The sequence below is a fragment of the Elephantulus edwardii genome, unplaced genomic scaffold, assembly GCF_000299155.1.
Source record: "Elephantulus edwardii isolate Elephantulus edwardi_28Jun2011 unplaced genomic scaffold, EleEdw1.0 scaffold00082, whole genome shotgun sequence".
NCBI classification, from domain to species: Eukaryota; Metazoa; Chordata; class Mammalia; order Macroscelidea; family Macroscelididae; genus Elephantulus; species Elephantulus edwardii.
Genome location: NW_006399832.1, coordinates 4,956,031 through 4,972,488, shown reverse-complemented (window position 1 = coordinate 4,972,488; position 16,458 = coordinate 4,956,031). Strand labels below are relative to the sequence as shown.

At 41.9% G+C, this 16,458-nt stretch overlaps 1 protein-coding gene across 3 annotated transcripts in view; it reads left to right on the top strand.

Moving 5' to 3' along the window:
* Window positions 1-4,355: 4,355 nt before the first annotated feature.
* The window catches only part of HOMER1 (homer homolog 1 (Drosophila)), a 167,687-nt gene continuing 155,584 nt past the window's right edge, over window positions 4,356-16,458 (top strand). For all 3 annotated transcript variants that reach the window (XM_006889848.1, XM_006889849.1, XM_006889847.1), the window contains exons 1-2: window positions 4,356-5,128; window positions 5,163-5,469. In XM_006889848.1, coding sequence (XP_006889910.1) covers window positions 5,465-5,469 — 5 coding nt within the window. In that variant the 5' untranslated portion in view covers window positions 4,356-5,128; window positions 5,163-5,464. The remainder of the gene's footprint in view (window positions 5,129-5,162; window positions 5,470-16,458) is intronic.

Below are 16,458 nucleotides of genomic sequence, written 5' to 3'. Positions count from 1 at the left end.
CTCCACTGGAGAAGGATGGGCAATCTCCTCCCATGCGATTAACTGCCGCTGAAAACCCATCAGAAGGTCAGCAATGGGTCAGTTCTGATTTAATGGTATACAACAACAATGGGTAGAATGTTACAGATTGAATTGTTGTTGTTATGTGCTGTCGAGTCACCTGCAAACCATAGCGAACCTATATACAACAGCTCTAAACTCTGCCCTGTCCTGAGCTATTGTCACTAATTCCAACACAACCAACCTCATTGCCTCAGTCACTGTATCAATCTATCTCATCTGGGGTCTTTCTCTCCTGTGCTGTCCCTCCACCTTTCCAAGCATGAGGTTCTTTTCCAAGGACTGATCTCTCCTGGCCACATGCCCAAAGTATGTGAGACAGAGTTTCAAAATCCTAGCCTCCAAGGAGAAACTTGGCTTCACCCTCTCCAAGACTCACCTATTTGTTTTCTTGGCAGTCCATAGTACATTCAAGACTCTTCTCCAACACCACAACTTATGTTCAAGACTTTTCTCCATTATCACAATTTGAAGGCACTGCTTCTTCTTCTGTCATCCTTAGTCATTGTCCAGCTGTCTGTGTTGTAAATTCTAATCTTAAAGTATTGGGCTACAATCTCATTTGGGAAAAGTATTACTTTTATTAGGATGCCTTGAGTTAATCTCTTCTGATATATCTCATTCATGCCCTCTACTGGGAGCTAACCTCAAGAGGGTTTCCAAGGCTGTTGATAGCACAGGAAGAGACTGACAACTTTTCTTACTCAGAGCTTCTGGTGGATATGAACTGCCAGTGGTATGGCCTTGAATTAGCAGTGCAATGCCCTAAGGACTACACCACCAGAGCTCTTTTGAGATATAAAGGAGATTAAATAAGCAAGTTAAGAAGCAGAAAGATGGGGTAAGATAGAAGCCAAACATCCAAGAAACTAAAAAGCAGAAGTTGAGGAAATAAGGACTTACCTCCAGAGTCAATAGAGACAGCCATTACCTAGAGCTAAAACCTTGAATTTAGACTTCTAAAATGCTGAATTATAAGACAATAAATTTGTTTAAGTCATCCACTTGTGATATTTACTATATATGTAGCAGCCCTAGATATTTCTCTCTCTCTGTCTCTCTCTCACACTCACACACACACACACACACACACACACACACACACACACACCCCTCTCTCTCTAAATGTTAGAGTTTTAAGTACTCTTCTTTATGTTTCATTGATTTGTAAATCTTATTTATTTTTCCCTTTCTTGTTGTGTACTATCGAATTGGATCCAACAGGCACAGGAGGAGATTGATCCTTCTTCTCCAGCAGAGCAGCTGGTGGATTTGAGCCTCGTGCGTTTGGGATTGCAGTGCAGCTTCTCTGTCACTAGGCCACCAGAGTTCCCTATATAATTCTAATAACTACTTTATGTGGCAGTAATCTGTGTCCTAGATTTTCCAGGTTACTTCAGATTTCAAATATTTATTTATTGTCAAATGATGTGTCTTGATTTTTGTATGAAATACAAGCTCACTGAATTTATACAGTATGTCTGAAATAGTAATAATAGCCTTTGTTAGTATGTAGCAAGTCTTCTTTCTGGGCCATGATTATTAAATTAAATAAATCAAACAAAAGGCCTTATATATTTGCATCTACTTAGTGCTGTTCGGTGCCATTGAATCGACAATACTCATAGAGACCCTGTGAACAATTACTTACAAGTTAGCAATGTTTGTGAAAATGACACAGCTTGGCAGGGTATCATTTGAGGGTTACTGTGAGTTGAAATTGACTTGATGGCACCAAAAAACGATAGGTTGAATCTATATAATAATTAACAGTTGAAAAATAATCTGGTAAAGGCAATAAACAGTAAGGGGCTGACCAGACATAATTAACTAATTACATTAATCAGTCATAATGTTATAAAAATGTGTTCAAATGATTTAAAGAAAAATGAATTTTTCAACTTTTACTCAAACAAAAAAGAAATTAAAATAAATAAAAATAATTTGGAATACATTATAAACAACTAGTAAGATACATCCATATTATTACACTCAGTTGTTGAATGTTATATTCTTTCCTCCCCCTATTCATTCATTGTTGCACTTTTCTTCCCTCCCAACCCTCCCCCCTAGTACACTTGTAAAAGTAAAATTCTTTCATTGTTTTACAATCCTTCCCCCCAGGTCTACTCCACTATGCAAACTTCAATCTGGACTTCCATCATGACAAAAATACCTAATCACATATCCCTTTTAAACAGTTTTCTCCCTCATGTTTCAGTGTAGTATATATTATTGAACCGATCTTTCTCAGTCTCCCCCCAACCCCAATGTCAGTCCTGTTTTACAACAGTGGCACCATGCAGTATTTGTCCTTTTGTGACTGAGATAATGTGAGTCAGCATAATGTCCTCCACAGTCACACATTTGCATGAGGTCCTTATTTTTCAATGCAGCATAGTATTTCATTGTGTGAATATACCATAGCTTCTCTATCCATTCGTTTGTTGATGGGCACTTAGGTTGTTTCCAACTCCTTGCTAATGTGAACAAAGCAGCGATAAACATGGGTGTGCATAATGTAATATATATTCTATACTACATTCGATTATAGATACATGAACACTTATCCTTGGCATATAAGAAGTCCCTGATATTGTAATTACTATTATATGGTCAAAACTAAAGAGAGAAAATATTAACTTGTTAAGAAAATGGTTTGTTAGTCTTTAATTCTCACAAATCGGAATTCACACTCTTGGTGAGCCAGAATCTAAGGGCATCTGAGTAAATTTTCTAAGACTAAAACGTTGTCCTATGCCAAAATATTACTGTGTCGCAAATGAAAACACATGTATTATTTGATGACCTTTCCCCTTTACTTACTATTCCTTAGGGTACTACAGGAGCCTTAGTTGGTCAAGTGATTAGTTGCTAAATCAAAGATCAGGCTTTCTAAGCTGCTCTGTAACAGAGAAAGCAATCTACTTCCTTGTAAACACTGACAGGATTCTACTTTGTCCTATAGTGTTTATAAGCTTATCTATAAAGTGGGTTTGTACAGGATAACCCCCCCCCCCGCTCATTCTTTATTCTTTATTTCTCTACCATGAAGGGGGAAAGTTCCAAAATCTATTCTTGTCATTTAATATATTTTTTTAAAATTACTGTAAAACTTCCCAAGTCTCCAAAGTATATCTACCACTAGTGATGAACTGCTCCCTCCCACCTTTCCCAGCGAGTTGGGAAGTGAGAAGCCTGGGGATGCTTCTGCAACAGGGGTAGGAGTGGGAGTGGGGATAGCACCTCCTTGACACTCCAACACTGTTGCTATGAATGATTCATTTTATTTGGCACATTTTTTGCGAGGAAATCTCCTCCCGCCGCTTCCTTCCCAGAGCTCCGCTCGGGCTGTCTCCAGTGTTTTGGCCTTTAAGGAGAAGCTGGAACAGGTGGGCACAGAGGCGCTCGAAGAGTCCTCCTCCCCTGCTCCTTCCCTAATTTAGCAATACTTCCGGCCGCGTGACATCATCCCCCGCACCCGGGTGACGTGAGCGGCGGGTGACGTGTGTGCGGAGAGAAGCGCGCTGACGTTGCTATTTAAAGGTCCTCCTGCGGGGAGGATGGAGACACAGCGCGAGCACCTGGTGTGGGGAGCGGAGGAGGCTTTGGTGGCCGGGAGCGGCGCCAGAAGCCAGCGGAGGAGCAGAGCGCACGGCCCGCCCGCCACTGGCCACTAGGGGAGGGGGGAAGGAAGGACCGACTGACGGACGTGCCGACTGGTTGGCCTAGCTCCCCACGAGGGCCGGCTCAGCCCCCGAACACTAGCCACCCCTCCACCCTCGCGGCTGCAGCCCCTTCCCGCTCCCCGCAGGGCCCCGCCGGGCCCACGAGACGGATCAGCGTCCCAGCCCTCAGCCCCCGGCCGCGGCTCTGCGGCGGCAGCCTCCCGCCCCCTCCCGCGAGCAGGGGGGAGGGACCCTAGCGCCTCTCGTTTTCTCCGCCCCCTCCTCCGCCCCCCGCAGCCCGCTCGGCTGCCGCGCTCGCTTCACGCCGGCGGCGCTGACCAGGGAAGCGGCGCCTACAGCTCTGCGAGCCGCCGGCCGGTGGAGGCAGAGGCAGCAGCCGGGGCTTCAGGCCGCTTGGGCTGGCTCGGCTCTGCCGGGCTGAGCTGGAAGCCGGCGGAGGCGGGCGGTGATGGAGGTGTGAGGTGGCGGCGCTAGGGCTCAGGGAATGTGAGGCGGCGCGTGGCGGCGGTGCGGAGCTAGAGAGGCGAGGAGCAGGGGTGGGGGCGCTGGAGCAGCGGCTCTCCCGCGGCTTGTAGCCCCGATCCCCTGGCCCCGACGCGGCGTTACCGCCCGTCGACCCTTCCAGCCATCTCCGCTGTGGCCGCTCAGCCTGCCCCGGAGCTGGGGGCTGGGGGCCGTTGGAAGCGTGAAGCTCGGCTCTCTTGATTCATTCATTCCCTGCCGGAGCGAACCTCAGACCTGCTGTGCTCTCCAGAGAGGGGCCAGAGAGGACGGCGGCGAATGAAGGGCCAGGCGCGAGCCGGGCTCCATTGTGCTCGGCGGCGGGGGGCGGGAAGGGGCTGAGGGGGGTGGGATCGGGCCCCCTCCCCCTGCTCCGCGGCGTGCGCTGCGCCCCCAGCCTGCTGCCAGCCTGGAAATGGCTCCGTTTATTCTCCTCTGGAGAATGAGTCCATCCTGCTCAGTCTTCTCTTCCTCCTCCCCACCTCGTCTCTGCTCTGAGTCTTAAGAGGGGGGGGGGAAACAATATTTTTAAAAAGACAAGATTCCGATGTGGAGTGCTGTGCACGTCGCGAGCTGCCGGATTTGCACTTCCAGGGGATTTTTCTATACATTCCCCCCACCCCCTAAAGTGAGCGTAGGGAAGCATCGGCATTACTGCTTTTAGGATTTTTATTTTCCCGTAGGGATCGTTAAAGTGCACGTCGCGTTGGGTTGCACGCTCCACCCCCAGGGACTAGAGGGGAGAAATTTGAACCCGTAGCCTTAGTAGCACCGAAGCGGCCGAGGTACCTGGCTCTCTCCCCGAGTGGCAGGGAAGACATGAGCGGAAAAGACCAGCAAACTCATTTTCTCTGGGACTCGGTGAAGTCGGATTCGGCGTTTTCCTGCGTGTAGACTCATTTTGTGGAAAAGAGTTGACCGGCGTTTTCCTGCGTGTAGACTCATTTTGTGGAAAAGAGTTGACCGCCGTCTCCTCCGCGCAGCATTTGAACTCTTGACAAGCAAATGCCACCTCGGTGTTGAACGTTTTGATATTTACAAGAAAGAAAAAAACAAAGCAACCCTTTTACTTGAGGAAAACTTTGAGCATCCTTGAAATACCTCCGGAAAAGGACCTCGGGGGTAGAAAAGCAACTGCGAAATAGAGAAATTCCTTTGAAGTTCGTTCTGTAGCATAAAAGCAGAAACTTCAGAGCAAGTTTTCATTGGGCAAAATGGGGTAAGATTTTTTTTTTTCTCAACACAACCACGAATCTGTTTCTGTGTGTGAATTGTCTGTGTTCTGTGTTTTCAAGTGGCTTTGCCACCTTCTTGCTGAGCTGATTACACTTCTGAAAGCTAGGTGTGCTAACCTCTGAATTTATTTTTTTTTTTTAATTTAAGTGACAGCAGGAGGTCGTGGTTAAGGAACGGCGAGTGTCACATTAAGAACCCCAAGGTAGTGTTGTCAGTGCTATTTAAGAAGGAAACGCGTTCTCCACGAGCTGCTGCATCAGTTTGTAATCAAAATCACGTTATCTTGAGTTTTTGGTTGCCGGTATCTTGGAGAAGAACCAACCACTGCATTCTCGCCATACTTTCGGAGTAATCAGTTGCACAAAGGGACTATCACGAGCGCTTAGCTGACAGTCTTTACAAATGGTCCGTTGTAAATTGTTGCTCACGTTGTGCCCTCTGCTTTGCCCTTGACTATCCCGGAGCTGGAACTCATTTACTGGGGAGATTTAAATGAAAATCTGAAAGTTTTCTGATGCGATCTCCAGAGGACAGTGCACTCAGGAGGAAATCAGAACTTGAATAGGAAAAAGCTTTTATTGTGGAAGACACCTATTCACTTTTGCCCGTTTTTTTTACTTCTCCTGAGTTCAGGTCTTTAGTTTATGATTAACAATGTTCGCCCTACCCATTCTTTCAGATACACATCCAGTCAGTGCGTTTTCCAACCTTATTATTCTTTTCACACTGTAGCCTGATAAAATGTAAAAGGGTCTTCCTAACATAAGCAGGAAATACATTGTGGAATAATAACGCTATGGTCGTTTTATTTGCATATTGATGCAGTCTATCAAGGAGGGACTTCTAGAATGTTCTCGATCGCAGACATTTGTGTGCGCACGTGTATGGTTAAAGAAATATATAATTGAACAGATAGTAAAAGGATGGTTTCTGAATTTCTTTGTGACAATTTAAGATGTGCACATACTTCTTGAAACTTTTGTTTGGAAGGAAGAATTTTGTTGGCAGTATTACCTTTTGACTGGAGTTAGAATTTGAAGTTTATTAATTTGAACAACTTTCAGAGGTTAGAGCAGAGGTTGTAGGAGTCCTCCCATAGGACTGCATGGAAAACAGTGATAATTGGTTTAATTGCATGGAATTTAACTTATTAATCATGAAAAAGTATGTAACTCATGATTTAGGTACTAAGCTATTAAAATACCTCGTTCTTTTTCCGGTGTAGGTTTTAGTAAGTAAATGTGCCCAACAAATTACCTAACCTCTATGTACTGTTACCACTAAAAGAACTCAGTTGAGAAGGGTTAAAAACGTTTCCATTCTGTAAACATGAGTCTCATGAGAATCTGCAGCTCTTAAACAGGTTAAAACATGTTGGAGTAAAATAATCAAGTGACAGTTTTTCTTTCATATTGACAGTGGCATTCTCTAGATTGAAGCATGGTGCAGCAACATGGAAAAAAAATTCTGTTTTCCATAGCTTTAAAGCCACATGAATGTCCATCATTTTAGTTAAAATGTCCAAGAAACTATGATTTAAAATGTAACAATAAGTCCCTCCACAGTTTACACAACACACATTTAGATGCTTAGGTATAATAACTTAGAAATGAGTTTATTTACTCTCTGACACATTTCATTGGTAGAGACTTTTACCATCTGAATTGCTGAGAGGAAATTTCTCTAGAACTAGACTAGAAGAGGTGAAAGCATTTGAGCACGGTTCCAATCTTTGTAGATGTTTATATATAATAAATGCTTGTGTAATGTGCATAGCTGCTTGTACCTTATTTAAAACAAAAGGAAACAGAACTTGAAATGGGCTTTAAATTTTTACCCAGGCAGTCTTAAATTACCTTATTTTCACAGGTTATCTGAAATTCAATATTGTGAATGAGAAATGTCACATGTAATGAATACGTTTTTGGCTAGCGTTAGTCTCTTTTTTCCCTCCTCTTAATTGGTGTAATTTTAAGGACAAAGTTTAAGCAAAGAAGGTTTTAAGAAAACAAATGATTAGATGGGAAGAAAAAAATCCAAGGCTCCTGAAATAGTGATTTATGAACTCTGGTGGAACTGAAAAGAACAGCTGAAACTGACAGTTGGCTGAGTCTGTCAAAGTATCTTGGATGCTGCACGAACTGTTTTTAATTGCAGAGAAGACAGCTGAAGTATCAGCTTGTAAAGTTGTTGTATCAGACTCTTAGAAATTAGGGCATTCATAGATACAAGATGAAGTTTGTGAAAAGCGTCAAAGTTTTGGTGCTCCCCTATTTGGTTTGACCTCCCCTTCTCCCCAAAGTAGCTTCTCAGTGAGAGCAGTGAGTCAGTTGCTATTTCAGAGCTAGCATACTAATCAGTAGTCAGCGGCAATTCAGTAACTTCACCAGTTACTTCATGCTGCCTTCTGAGTTGTTGCTTAGATCATATTGTCAAGTTAGTGCCAAAAACAAGAGTCTAGACAGCCCCTCTCCAATTAAAGCTAAAAACCAAAACCCACTGCTGTACAGTCTAATTCCAGTTCACAGCAGCAGGACAGAATAAACTACTCTCTAAGGTTTCCAGGGCTATAAAGCCAGAATCAGACTGCCTTCTCTTTCTCCAGAGGAGCAGTTGATGACTTTGAACCTTTTGGGTTAGCAACTAAATTCAGTCCCTGTGGCTTCAACTCCTGTACCACCAGAGGTGCTTAAATGAGATCTGGGATCTGGTTGTATAAAACGTGAGTTCTCCTGGCTAATGAACTTAGCCAGTGCAGTTTCTGATTGATCTCACCTGCCTGCAGGAACCTCTGAACCTTGCTTCTCCTCTTCCCAGATAACTTGTGGGAGGCATGGAAGTGAAGGCTGCAGCATTGCAATCTGAACTGAGTCCCTTCCTTGATGAAGAGCAGGAAGCTGACACCTCTTTTAGCCTCACACTGTTAGGAGCAGTTGTCTGGGATGGGTGGGTGGAGTTTGTAGCAACAATGTGGAGATCTTGCTCCAGCACTGCAGAATTAATGGGCTTTGTTATAAAGGAAACCCTGTTCTCATCCCTAGAGGCAGAAATTAGAGGACGTTCTGGTAGTTCAGTGGTAAGGAATTGTGCAGCCAACTTATAGGTCTGCGGTTTGAATCTGCCACCTGCCTGTGGGAGATGGACAGTCTCTTCCCATGTGATTTACTGCCTTTGTTAACTCACAGGAGGGTCAGCTATGGGTCGGTTTCGACTATATGGTAGACGCTTTAATGTTTGTTCATTTTTCCAACTTTTGAGCCTCTGTGACCTGTACAGGGCTCAGACTGCTGATTAGGACTAATAAAATGTGCCCTTTCCCCCTTAAGGGGTCTGTAGTCCTAAAGTGAGGAAGATAGTCAAGCTTTGATATAAAAAGTACAGTGAAATGCCAGAAGGTCCGTAAGGTGAGGCATTCTTGAGTCACGGGTGTGTGTGTGTGTGTGTGTCCTGATTAGCTTGTGAAGAAAGAAAAAAAGACTTTGTGGAGGAGATTAAATGTTGAAAAATAAGTAGAGGTAGGCATCTTGAACAAACGAGAACACATTCCAAGCAAAAGGAATAAATTGAGTGATTGAAATCACTAAGACGAGAAACAGCAAATAGGTTTGGCGTGACAAGCTTATCTTGCTTGTGGTCCTTGGCATACAAGAGATCTTTAGACATGGGCCAAGTTTAGAGAGCTTTGTAGACTAAACAAAAGACTTTATATCAACTTGTATTTGTGCTGTGGAGCCAATTTAAAGTCTTAGTGATCCTATAGAACAGAGTAGAACTGTCCCATAGTGTGTTTTGGGGTTTGGTTTTTTTTTTGTGTGTGTGTTGTTTTTTTTTAGCCTGTAATCTTTACTGTCTTTTCTCCCAAGGAGTTGTTTCCAATGGCAACATTGTAGTTAGCAGCCAAATGCATGACTATTCCTGTAGTCCACTGTACTGTAGATTTTATTTGCCATGACCCTAATGAAAGGCCAGAAGATACAAATTTCTATATCATGGTCTAATGCACTCTTATATAAATGACAAAATTCCATAACCTAATGGTGACTTTGTGAAATGTTTTGGTATTTTGTATGTCATCTTATTTTTAAGGAAGAATGCTAGTTGTGACCCACTAAATTGATATAACTGCTCATTGTTAGCAACTGGTGGCTTGGGGAACTACTATTACAGGACACTTTGGTGGCCTTCTCTGAGGGAGTTAAATTGCTAACCCAAATACCACACCTCTCTGGTTGTTTGAATGCACCAGAGGCTCCTCAGAAGAAAGATGAGCAGTCCCCTCCTGTGTGATTTACCACGTTAGAAAACCAGCTGGAGACTTGGTAGTGACATGGCTTTATGACTCGGTGGCAGTGAGTGTAAGTTAAGTCTGGTGACCCAATAGTTAAGTATTCTATTCTGTCCTGTAGGGTCACTGGGAGTCGTAATTGGCTCACAGTATCTAATAGTGACATGTAACACTAACAGTAACTTGAAATAGTAAGTGAGGCATGGGGAGAACACAAGGGATTATTTAAAATTTGGTTTTGTTTCTTGTATCCTGTGCAAACTCCAAGGTCAGAGCAATGGAGGTGGGCAAACACACAAGTCCACAATGAATGGAGAAGAGGTGCTGGAGCGAGAGCTGTTTGTTTGGCTGAGGAGGATTTTCTCAGGGTGAGGACATCTTGTGTGTATTTCTCATGTGTGGTGTCTTTCTAGGAAAGTCATTAATTCTCAGATGGGCCATGAAACAGTGAGTTGAGAAGTTTAAAAACAACGTTTGTTGTGGTATATACGCCAGGGATGTGTCCTATCTCCATACCTTTTCAGCTTGTATGCAGAGCAGATTATCAGAGAGGCTGGGATCTATGAGGAGACGCATGGCGTTAGGATTGGTGGAAGATCTATCAACAATCTGCGTTATGCAGATGACACAACCTTGCTCACTGAAACTGAGGAGGACCTCATGCACTTATTGCAGAGGGTCAAGGACTGCAGCCTTCAGTATGGACTGAGGCTCAATGTCAAGAAGACAAAGATTCTCACCACTGGACCAATTGGTAGCATCAGGATGGATGGCGAAGAGATTGAGATTGTTCACAGCTTCAGTTTGCTTGGCTCCACGATCAACACTCTTGGCACCAGAAGCCAGGAAATCAAAAAACGTATTGCGATGGGAAAGTCTGCGGTTAGGTACCTCTCTAAAGTACTCAAGAGCAACGGGGTCTCTCTGGAGACTAAGGTGCGCCTGATACAGGCCTTGGTCTTTGCAGTCACTTGTTATGCATCAGAGAGTTGGACTGTGACTAAGGAGGATAGAAGGAGAATTGATGCCTTTGGGCTGTGGTGCTGGAGAAGAGTATTGAATATACCATGGACTGCCAAGAAAACAAACAAGAGTCATCCTAGAGAGGGTTAAACCAGTCTACTCCTTGGAGGCAAGGATTCTGGGGCTTCGTCTGACACATGTTGTAAGGAGAGACAGGTCCTTGGAGAGGGACATCATACTTGGTAGGGTGGAGGGACTGCGCAGGAGGGGAAGACCCTCTATGAGGTGGATTGATTCAGTGACTGGGGTAATCGGGATGGGTGTGTCAGAGGCAATGTGGTTGGCACAGGATAGAGCAGGGTTTAGGGCTGTTGTACATAGGGTCGCTATGAGTTGCAAACGACTCGACGGCACATAACAACAACAACAACATATAAACTGCATGGAAAGTAAAAGTGAGAACACCGAAATTCCTCCAGGCAGCATACTTGGAGTACTAGAGATGAAAGATGAGTTGGAGTATACATAAGGAATCGTGGTGGTGGTTATGGGGGCACCAAACAAAAGGTCAGCAGTTTGAATCCACCAGCCACTGTATGGGAGAAAGATTTGAAACATCTGTCTGTAAAGATTTACAATCTTGGAAACCAACACAGAATTACTGTGATTGTCAACCAACTTGATAGTGGTGGTACAATTTGTCTTTTAATTTATTTTCTGAGTTTTCTCTTTTTATTAAATGTTAAGGAAAGTTTACAGAGACTTTGGATTTCCGTTCATACATTGTTGCACACTTTCTTCCCTACCAGTTTGCTTTTCTCTTTGAAGAAAAGAAAATTCTTTCATTATTACTCAATCCTTCTACCCCCACTCCCCCCAAGCCCACTTTACTATGCAGCTCTTATTCTGGACTCTTGTAATGAAAATAATACTTAATCATATATTCCTTTTAAACAGTTCTCCCCCTCATCTATTTCAATGCAGTATATATTATTTATCTGCTCTTTTGTTAAGTTCTCCCCAACCCCAATGTCAGTCCCATTTTACAACAGTGGCACTATGCAATATTTGTCCTTTTGTGACTGAGGTATTTCAGTCACCATAATGCCCTTCAGAGTCACCCATTTTGTATAATATTTCATGAGTTTCTTGTTTTTCAATGCAAATAGTATTCCATTGTGAATATACCACAATTTCTCTATCCTTTTGTTTGCTGATGGGCACTTAGGTTGTTTCTAACTCCTTCTCTTGTGAACAAAGCTATGGGTTTGCATATATCTGCTTGGGTGGCAGTTATGGTTTCTTTGGGATATATTCCCAGTAGTGGAATTGCTGGGTCAAATGGTATTTCTGTTTACAACTTTTTGAGAAAGCGCCATACTGCCTTCCATAGTGGTTGCACCATTTTACACTCCCACCAACAGTGAATAAGGGTTCCAGTTTCTCCACAACCTCGCCAGCATTTGTTTTCTGCTTTGTTGAATTTTGCTATTTTTACTGGAGTGAGATGATATCTCATAGTTATTTTGATTTTTGTCTTTCTTAGAGGTAGGGATTTTGAACATTTCTCCCTGTATTTGTTGGCAATCTGAATGTCTTCTTTGGTGAAGTGTGTCTTTTAATTTTGTAGTTATTTCACATGTGACTTAATGGTTTTATGTCAGTATAAATAAAGAGCATATCAACAATGGGAAGAATGATCATATTTTCAGAAAGAATTTTTTAAAAATAGATTTTATATTAAATGAGGGGAGGGAGGAACTCTTATGACCTACTGGGCAAGGAGTGGTACTTCCAACACAAAGGCAAATGGATTGAATTCACCAGCTACACCACAGGAGAAAGATGGACAAAGGACTCTGAAAATCCCTAGAAGGTCAACTCTGAGTCTCTTCTGACTTGATGGCACATAACAACTCACTGTCAACCCAAGGGCAGGTGGTTCAAATCCACCAGCTGCTCTGCATGAGAATGATGGATTGTCGCCTCCTGTGTGATTTATAGCCTTGGAAAACATGGTGGAGGGTAGCTCTGAGTTGGCTCTAACTCCACGTCACATGACAGCAACAGCATGCACTAGAGCAAAATACTACTTGATTCATCCCCTTTTTCACCTAGTGCTGTGCTTGGCACCCATTGTTCCAGCCTCGGTGTCTGTCCTTCTGATTGAAGGTCATCATCTTCTCTGACCCTCTACTTTGCCAAACATGTCTTTCTCTAGGGACTGGAACCTCTGACAGTATGCACAACGTATCCAGAACTAAGTGCTGCCATCCTTAGACGGATTTGTTTATTCTTTTGACAGTCTATAGTATATTAAATTTTCTTTGCCAGCATTACACTTCAAAGACATGAGTTCATCTTTTGTCTACCTTATACTTCGTCCCAATTCCAGGCGTTGGAAACACCAAAGCTTGAGTCAGGCCCACCTTATTCCTCAAAGTCATACCCTTTCTCTTTGGCACTTTAAGATTGCATAATTAATGAACAATAACAAGTCTCCCTTGCTCTTACCCTTGGTATCAGCAGTCAGGAAATTAGGAGGCACATTGCACTGGGGAAATCTGCATTTAGGGACTTACCTAAATTATTGAGGAGTAAAGATGTCAATTTGAGGACTAAGGTACGTCTGATTCAGTCTATAGTCTTTTCAATTACTTGCTATGCATTTGCAAGCTGGACAATGAATGAGGATGACAGAAAAAGAATTGACACCTTTGAGCTGTGGTGTTGGAGAAAAGCATTAAGCATTCCATGGACGGCCAGTAGAGCAAACGGATATGTTTTGGAGAAAGGGCAGCCAGAGTGCTCTTTGGAGGCAAAAAGGTGAGGATTTGCCTCACATACTTTGATCATATTTCTAGGAGGTGCTATTCCTTGAGAGGGACATGATGCTCAGAAGGGTGAAGGGTTGGTGAAAGAAAAAAAGACCCTCAACCAGGTGGATTGACATGGTGACTTGTGCAATGGGCTCTTGTGTGTCAGAAAGTGTGAGGATGGTGCAGGATAGAACAGGGTTCTGATCTTTTGTTCATAGGGTCTCTACGAGTCATACTCGACTCGATGGCACTTAACAACAAAAACTTGCTCTTACCAAATGGTCTTTTCCCTTGTCCATGATCTTATTATTACGTATACTGAAGGCTTTATTAGTTCCTCATTTTTCTTATTCTTTTTTCCATGGAATATCCTTTTTCATCCCTTTTCCCCCCTAATCTCCTTGTTCCTGTGAGAGAAGCAGAATTTTTAGGGATCAAGAGTGGTGAGGAAAGTAACAATGGTCTCTCAGGGGTTTTCTTTTTACATTCAGTTATCTTTATTCATTTAAAAGTAACAGGAACATTTAAGCCCACCCACCTTTACCCCTACATGTACAGCCTCCCTCACTGTGCTATTGAGAATTCCTTCCTACTTAATTTTTTTCCTATAGCTTATTTTTTCCCCTTTTATTGGTTTGCTTACAAAGTTCATATACATTGTGTTCTACACTATTTTCTTTCATATTGTGTTTCATAAAATCATTTTCATGCATAATGTTTTCTAAAATTAATAACCATTGGACCTTGCCCATCATTACCCTGTCTTTTCACCCAGATCGTTCGCATTTCCTTCCCCTGCTCCCTCTCCCCCCCCCACTGTGCAACTCTGTGGTTTCACCCTTACCCTTCCTCACCCCTCCTCTCCCAGCCCTTCCCCCCTTGGGTTCCCATACATATTTTACTTATCCATACATATTTACTTATTTTAGTTATCATTCTATTTTTATAATAATAGTCTTATGCAGTATTTGTCCTTATGAGACTGAGTTAGTTCACTCAGCATAATGCTCTCTAGTCTCTCCCAAGTTTAATGTAGTAGTGTTCAAAATCATTGCTCCTGAGTAGTATTCCAGTGTTGGATTGATATTGCTCATCTGAGAACTCTCCTTCCTACAAACAAACAAGCAGCCCCAAAACAAACAAACCCCAAAACCAGACTAACCCAAAAACACAACAAAAAAACTAGAGGAGAAGTTTGATGGTGATAGGCTGCATTCACCACTCATTTTCAGCTGCCTCGTAGATAACATGATCATTATGAGGATTGCAAGTTGTGTTATCTTTTTGGGATATAGGAATATTATTCTTTAAATTCATAACTATTTTATATCATGCATAAAAATCTTAGATTTCTACAGTTAATCATTGAAAGTAAATATTTGACTATTTACATATTTAGTAGTGAATAATGTGAGTGGGAACAAGACATGTATGCAGAGCTCTTGGTAAAATTGTATAGACTAGTCAAGGTTGATTAAACCATGTGAATTAACTTTAGAAGGGAGCAAATGTTAAACTGGATCTTTTGGAGAACAGAATGTTTGGAGCTATATGATGGACTTAGCTCTGGACTGAGATTTTTATAGGATGAAATTGTTAGGTGCAGTTGAGAGAACCATATTAATTCTTTGTATATCAGATGGAAACCTTGCCTCATCCTATGTCATCTTCATAACCTCTGCTGGGCTCAAGCCCCTTGTTGCAATAAGAATAAAGTATTGACTAGAAATAGCATATTTGAATGTGATTTAAGAGTTCTAGCACCAGGTTGCTAACCTGAAGGTTAGTGGTGTTGTGTACCAGAGTCTAAACTGACTCATAGCTGACCCTTCAGAGGGTTTTCAGAGGCAGTAAATGGCACAAGAGGAGATTGCCCATCTTCTGAGGAGAAGCTGGTGGATTTAAACCACATACTGTTGTGTTGGCAGTACAGTTTCTTACCACTACGCCACTAGAGCTCAGTTGAAGGTCAGTAGTTTGAATCTTCGATCAGTGCCTCTTTTGAGATAAAAATTTGGCAATCTGTAAAGATTATAGCCTTGGAAAACTATTGGTCAGTTCTGTGTCCAATAAGGTCATTATGAATTAGAATCAACATAATGGCACTGAGTTTGGGTTTTTGAGTTTTTAGGATGTGATAATTTAATTCTTAACAAAATAGAACTTTTTGATTGATCTAATTATGTAAACATTAATCTTTTTAAGAAATATCTTTGTTACTTTTAATTGTAATTTTCTTTCCTTTTTTTTTTACTTTTAGGATGACTTTTTCAAACTTTCACAATAAGCTTGCTATTCAGCAGGAGCAAAGGAGCATATACATACATGTACACACACACACACACACACACACACACACACATCTTTTTCAAAATATAAGTACACCAAAGGTATACATAGGAAGCTTCTAATTTTGTAGTTAGGAAATCATATATATCATCTGGTTTAGAATAATTGCTTGAAATATTATGGTATTTGGATTGACTGTAGAAATTGTCTTTAGACAGATTACAGATTCAGTTTACCTAAAGAAAAAAATTATTGTGGTAAAATACGTATAACAAAATCTTCCATTTTAATAGTTTTTAAATATACCTTTCAGAATCACCATTATAAATTTTCAAATCTCTTTACTTTGAAGTGACTGGATGTTTCAAAAACATGTAGTTAAGTCTATAAAGAACTGCCCTCTCCACTGCCTTCTGATTTTTGTTCTTTCCACTTTTGGCATTTTTGGTGTTCAAGGAAAATTTTTCTTTTCAATTAATGATTGTTTTTGTTATTTGAATTACTCAAATTGTACATAAGAATAGTAAAATGAGTCATAGATATTTAATATTTCCTGATATGACTTTAAAATTATTGAATAACTTATTAAACATCCCAAGTAGCTTTATTTCTCAGT